This window comes from Selaginella moellendorffii, unplaced genomic scaffold, assembly GCF_000143415.4.
Source record: "Selaginella moellendorffii unplaced genomic scaffold, v1.0 SELMOscaffold_1, whole genome shotgun sequence".
Classification (NCBI taxonomy): domain Eukaryota; kingdom Viridiplantae; phylum Streptophyta; class Lycopodiopsida; order Selaginellales; family Selaginellaceae; genus Selaginella; species Selaginella moellendorffii.
Genome location: NW_003314262.1, coordinates 1,569,233 through 1,576,104, shown reverse-complemented (window position 1 = coordinate 1,576,104; position 6,872 = coordinate 1,569,233). Strand labels below are relative to the sequence as shown.

At 44.4% G+C, this 6,872-nt stretch overlaps 1 protein-coding gene across 1 annotated transcript; it reads left to right on the top strand.

Moving 5' to 3' along the window:
• Window positions 1–3,166: 3,166 nt before the first annotated feature.
• On the top strand, window positions 3,167–6,356 carry LOC112350159 (nucleoporin nup211-like). Its single transcript, XM_024685884.1, has 14 exons — window positions 3,167–3,710; window positions 3,778–3,979; window positions 4,052–4,084; window positions 4,140–4,256; window positions 4,314–4,439; window positions 4,497–4,643; window positions 4,710–4,856; window positions 4,909–5,094; window positions 5,147–5,242; window positions 5,300–5,455; window positions 5,512–5,634; window positions 5,693–5,848; window positions 5,906–6,127; window positions 6,178–6,356. The coding sequence occupies exons 1-14, from the start codon at window positions 3,358–3,360 to the stop codon at window positions 6,235–6,237; spliced, it is 2,124 nt and encodes a 707-aa protein (XP_024541652.1). The 5' UTR covers window positions 3,167–3,357; the 3' UTR covers window positions 6,238–6,356.
• Window positions 6,357–6,872: the final 516 nt, after the last annotated feature.

Below are 6,872 nucleotides of genomic sequence, written 5' to 3'. Positions count from 1 at the left end.
TCGAGTATCGGGGTGAGTCCATGAGAAGTCATCAATGGGCGAGCTATTGAAGGTCCTGTGGAACTCGGCGTGGCCGAGTATCACGAGAGTTACCTGCAGTGGAGGCATTCACAGCGGAAAGACTCAACATTTGGAATCTAGTGAGGGATTCCTTGGAACGAGCTCAACAAAGGCAAACTAAGTACGCGAACCAGAAGCACCGGGATGTAGAGTTCTAAGCTGGGGAGAAGGTGTGGCTGAACACCAAGAACCTCAGGCTACCAAGTGGGATCAGCCGGAAGTTGACCTAAAGGTAAAAATGCATGTATTCCTATAAATGAATTGATCTTGAGTTCCTTAAGCAGGTTCACGGGGCCTTACGAGATTGAGGCTCGAATCGGTAAAGTGGCTTACCGACTCCGACTTCCTCGAGAGATGGGGAAGATGCATCCCGTGTTCCACGTGAACTTACTCAAGCCGTATTTTGAGGATCCGCTTCGCAAGGACCAAGTAAGACCTTTACCTGAGGTTATTCAAAGGGAAGAGGAATACGAAGTCGAGGCCATCCTTAATGCGCGCAAGAGCAAGCGACAAGGACGCGAGGTGAGAGAGTTCTATGTGAAGTGGAAAGGATTTCCACACTGCGAAGCAACATGGGAACCAAAGGAGAACCTAACGAACGCGCGAGATCTAGTGGAGGAATTTCTGCAAGGCAGAACTCTATGTACTTATGCAAAGTTCAATTAAAGTATCAATTTGTGAAGTTGAGCGATGGCATATGTTGGGACCCGAAGGCGCGCCGAAGGTAAGCTAATTAGCATGGGTTAGCTAGGTCGACCAGGCATAGGGAGCTACGCCCGACTCCCTGTGGGGATGTCGAATCCGTAGACGTATTCTATAGAGGTTGGGTTCGAGTCCCAACCCCCTGGTAAAGCAAGGCTGGGTTCAAGTCCCGACCCCATACTAAGGCGTGGTGAGGTGAGGAGTATAGGGACACCTATATTCCGTTGTCATGGGCTCTTGGCCGGGGAGGCTAACTTAGGCACACCACTAAGTGGGGGGATGCCCCTGGAGACATGGTCAACAAGTTGTAGGATCAAAAGAGAGACGTTCAATGTGGGCATCGGACTTCTTCTATGGGTGGTGGAGTTGTAAGGAACCAACTCGCCGAGGTGTCGTAGGCTAAAGGAACCCCAAAAGCATGACCAAAATGACAAAGAGTTCATCGGATGGGACCAAGTCTAAGATCAAGTCTAAGACTGACTTGGAGACCGAGTTCGAGATAGAGTCTGAAATCGAGTCCGAGGCCGACTCGGGGACCGAGTTCGAGACCGAGTTCGAGACGGAGTCCGAGAAAAGCCCAAAGCGTGTGTCTCCCAAGGGGGGGGGGGGGGGGCTGCAGGGGTCCAAAAGTATAGTACGGATAGTGAGGTCCAGGAACCAGTTTTGAAGGGACTCTCCAGTGGGGCTTCCAAACCGACTTGAGGTTGAGACTAGGATCGAGGGGCCTTGGGTGGGAGTGAGTATGGACTTGGTTGGTGCCGGAGGGGCCATCCAAGGAAGTGCTCAAGAGCAGCTCCCACTCCCGAAAGGGAAATCAATTGTGGTGCTCCCGACTCATGTGGAGTGGTGCCCCACTTGAGTACCATGCGGCTCATTGGTCCTCGCCCTTCCTAAGGGCTTGGGCCTTTCTTCGGGATGGAAGTGGGGGGGTAGAGGTACACATACCAGGCCGCTAGGCCACGGTGTTTTGCCCTGGCGTCTCGAAGCAAGTGTTGCACTCAAGACTTGGGATTTAGAGGGTCCCATGATCAAGTCTTGTGGTACCAAGGGATGTTAGGAACCTGGAAGTTTGGTGTGCTTGGCTGCTTGTGCTTGCGGGGAGTGTAGCCGAACCTTAAGTCCAGTCTAACCCGGGGAGGGGGATTGAGAAAGATTGGGAATCCGTGGATGGATGGCTAACACTCCATTGCTCATGCAGTGAGTAGCTGAAACCAAGTAGGACCAAGTAGGAGTTGGTACCATAAGCGAGAACCTTGGCGAGGGAACTTAGCAAAAGCCAAGGCAGTGTCGGACAGATAGACGAGGTAAGTTGGCAAATTGGAAAGGAAAAATTTGTAGCTTATAGTATATAGGCATTTCTTGAAAGTCATGAAATTGCAATTTTCTAAAATAAGTAGGAGAGCATTCTTTTTCACCCAATTTGTTGCACCCTTTGAACCTTGGGAAGAAAGATTATGAGAGTTAAAATTACTAGCACTAGAAGTGTCATTTAGAACATTTTTATTTATATAATGTGTAGAGAGTTATGAAATTATTAAGTTTGCCATAATAAAGTTTATAATGTTTATATTAAATTATAATTGAAACTTGAGCTCAACTCAGGAGCTCAACTCTTCAACTCATGAGCTCAAGTATGGTCCACGCTCTATACTAGCACAAAACTCTCAACTCATTTGCTATAGAAAAAATAATCTAAATTGAAAAATACATGTGAATTAGAGAGAAATGGGCATAAATTAATTACTTATTTATATGCAAGCATTGCGTTCCAATGCATCATAACACAATCACTATAACAACCATGAAACTTAAGCCAATAAACAAAAATCTAAGAATAAAAGGCTTATATTGTCAATTTCCAACATACCCAAGAAAAACAAACCATTATAATACCAAAAAACATTTGGGATGACATACCAATGGCAATTTGAAGTGTCAACATGAATAACATTACTATTAAGTGAATTAAACATTATTTCATGCAATGTGTTATGAAAACAAATATATGATTGCATATAAAAGCATTATATATTTACATATGTGTGGATTTTTTTTTTAATTTTGAATTGCATGTAAAAATATTATACATACAATCCTTTTCCAATTGCTATATTAGCAGTTGAAAAATGATTATGTGCATAATATTTTTGTCATGGGGTATGCTATATATGCATGGGGCATCAATATTATTATTTATTAATTCAATTGATCAAATGAAAGTTTATAATTAGATGGTAGAATAAACTAGAATATACTAAAAGGTGGTTATAAAAGTTTATAGATTATACCATTAGATATATTTTCTAAAATATTCAAATATCACAAATATAAATACTTCTGGAACGTTTTTAAAAGGTAAGCTTAACAGTTGTTATACGAACGGAAAAGCCGGAAGGTGTGGAAGCTAATAAAAATGGATGTGTTTTATACCACGTTGGATGCTCTCCACGCAGCTCTGGAAGCTATGGAGCTCTGGGCGGGATTAGGGCATCCATTATCTTGTCGTCGCTAGGGTTGCTCGCGGCAATGGAGCGCTCCGGGGCGAGATCCTGGCAAGCTCGCTAGCAGCAGCAGGGCAAATGCGGCCATCGAAGAATGGCTTGTAGCATGCAATTGTGGTGTGGGAATTCTCTTTGCCCGTGGCATTCGTGCTGGAGCTTGAATTCGTGCCAGTCCCAGGCAAGGAGCAGCAGCTTTGCGGTTTCCAGGCCATTGGAATTCCATCGTGGTCACCAGCGAGTTTCTCCCCGCAGAATTCCTCGCCATCGCATCGCTAGGGTAGTTGCTACTGGCGAGGAAGTTGAGCAGCAGTTTGTGGAGGAGCCAGGGATCGTTGGGACGATTGCCATTCCCTTCGAGAGCAGCAGAGATGATCCTCCGCGGCTAGAAGAAGATCACGGATCATCCGAGACACCGGGCGTGATTGACTGTAGTGGAATTGCGACAAGGTGAGTTCTTTTGCTCCATTTCTTTTTCTCTTTGGTTTTTTCTCTTGGTGACACGAATTTTTGGTAGGACTTTGCCGGATTCTGCTACTACCAGCGTGAGAGTTTATAAATCCTATGGAGATTCCGAGCTTCTCTCGAGGTGTACGTCGGTGGCGGAGAGATCCGCCATAGCGTTGGCCACCATGGCTTATGAGCGTGCAAAGAGATTGTTTAGCGTTGTGTCAGCTAATCTAACTGACCTTGAGAACAATTTCAAGAGACGCTCCAAGGTGAGTGAGACAATCTAAAGTTTTGACAGTTTGCTTCCTCTGATGCTTGATTCTCTTTTCTTTCTGTTGCAGGCTTTCGCAAATCTTCCACCCTCTTCTCTTGATGTAAGTAGCGTTAGTAGGCGTTTATACACTTAGAAGCGTCTTAATTAATTTCCAGGAAGATGACGATGCAAGAGATGAGTTGAGAGAGTTGAATGCACGGCTGGAACAAGAGCTTAGTGAGAAGGATCATGAACTTCAGCTGGCACTGATGGAAATAAGAACAGCGCATGAGGTTTTGTTTCATTTTCTTTGCTTTTCAAATTTACTATCTGAAATTTACATGGTTCAGCATTTAAAAGCGCTCCAGGATTCAACTCCAAAAGTCATTCATGAAGTCGATGTGATTCTAGATGATGCGGTCGACAAATTAAGCAGTGATAATCAGCTCAATGATGCTGAAGAAAAATCTCAACAGGTATTCTTCTACCTCTGGCGTTTCTTTCGTGTGGTTGACTGGAAATATGAGGTGCAGGACCTTCTCATCGTAGAGGAAAGAGTGGCGAGTTTATTGGACAAAGTTGGCCACTTGAATGAACTTGTTTCTGGTTGGAAAAATGCTGTATCTGTCCTACAGCTAGAAAGCCAGCATTCGTCAGAGGCACTTCAGCTTTCAGTTCAAGTATGCTCTCTGTAGAATTCACTGAGTAGCGCATGTGTCATTAAACTTACATTTTCAGCTGTGCAGGAATTGGTCAAGGCGCAAATGCTCATTCAGAATCTGAAAACATTGACAGAGAAACAAGCTGTAGACCTTCTTGCCAAAGATGAGCAGCTTGTTGCGTTACAAAAGGAGCTTTCCAACACAAGAGCTGAACTCGAGAGCGTGTCTAAGGTATGCAATCTCTCGTTAAAGCAAATGCTTTACTTATGGTCTGTTGAGACAGTCTCTTTCAGCTGCTGAACAGCAAAAGTGTGAACTGGAGGAGCGCATTAAGCGCCTTGAAGATGCTCTGAAGCACGAAAAGGAAACAATAGCGGCGGTCATAAGATCGACTTCGTCCCAAAAAGAGGATTTATCGGCTGCAGAAAAGAAAGTGGTTTCGCTGACTACGGAAGTCACGTCTTTAAAGGTTCGTTATATAGACCGGCAGCTCCTCCTTTTATACTTTTGCTTGATTGCAGAGCCTTCTGGATGGAAAGGAAGAGCTCATATCAGCCATGCGTGAAGAGTCTAGGAGAAACTCAAACATATTGGTTTCTGCAGCCAAAACGCGTGAGGTAAGAAGAAAATAATCTCACAGAAGAATTATCTAATTTCTTTGAGCTTGTACCCAGGCGCTGCTGATAGCAGAGAAAAGGATAGAGCAGCTGACAAGTCAGGTTAATGCACTCGACGACGAAGTAAAATCTAGAGACTTGGTTTTGAATGATATCAAAGAGGAAGCGGTGCAAAGCACCGAAGCGCTTAGACTTGCCGCTCAAATCAAGCAGGTAACGTTTCTTTTTCCTCACCCAGCGCATTATAATCAACTTGAAAGTGATATCAGGATCTAAATCTTTCAAGACAAAGAGAACTGGAGCTGTCACAAGAACTAGACGGCATGAAAAACATGGTGAAAGAGCTTCGCCAGGAGCTGGTCGAGAACAATCGGGCTGTGCGTGCCGAACAGGTAGCTTTTGGTTTTCCTCTAGACGCAATTTTATTTCTCTAAGAGATGTTTCTTTTAGGCCTTGCGTCAACTAGAAAGTGAAATGGACGAAGTAACAGCTGAAGTAGACATCCTTCGAAAGGGCGTTGAGGCTCGAGACGAGGCGATCCAACTGATGAGAGAAGAAGTCGACAGGAACATCGATGTTCTCAGTCACGCGGCTGGAAACAGAGAGGTATGGCGAAAGTTCATAAGTTCTCATTCGATGTCTCTGTTTGTTTGCAACTTCCAGCTTGTTCGAGAGCTTGAAGAACACATCGACGAACTCAAGGCGGAGCTGAGGAAGAAGGACACAAAGCTTGCAGCTATGGGCAAAGGCTTAGACGTTGGCAGCGGTGTCCCTTCTTCCTCTTCCTCGTTTCTCAAGAGTGGCCTGTACGAAGACCCGTCGTCCTCGAGTTATACTTTCCAACCATCGTCGTCTTCCACTCCTTCACAACCATTTACCAGCGAGGTACTGATCGATTGTGGTTTGATTGCCTAACACGCTCGAGGATTTTCCAGGGTAGAAAGCGGGTGAATAGGAACTCCAGTGGATACAAAAGATCCCCGAGACACAGCTAGAGCTTACTGATCCATGCCATCCCAGTGAGTCTTTGAAAGTTGTGAAGGTTGATTCACATGTAACTTTATAGTTATCAAAACAGTTTAAACAATAATTTAAAAGGAATACTCTCTTCATTGAGGCATGCGCTCACAGCAGCAAAGCTTATCAAGGAAGCACCCTTTGCCAGTAGAAGATACACGCCATGTTCACAACCTCTGAAGAACTCATCTCCCTTGCCTTCAACCTTGCAACAACCCTCCTCCTCAAGAAGTACTGCCACATCAGCAAATTTGCCACATCAGCCGATCCCAAAGTACCACCACATCAGCAACGTCACCTTAGCCAGCAACACCTATGTAGCAGTCACTCCCCTCTAGATGCCACATACATAGTCAGATTACAAACATTGTGTGTTCATTTCCTCTTTCTAAGACATGGGTTGGATTAAACTCTGTTGAATATCAAATTAGACAATCTTAAATAGCATTGCATGAAGAACACTTCATAATATGATGTCTAACACATGCATGCACATATATTTAAGGAAAGTTTTCAGCACATGAGGTTTAATTGTTAGTAATAATGTCACTAATGACATTCTGCTATGGCCTGTGGATCCAAGATATTCAATTTGATTGTCAATAGTGTCATT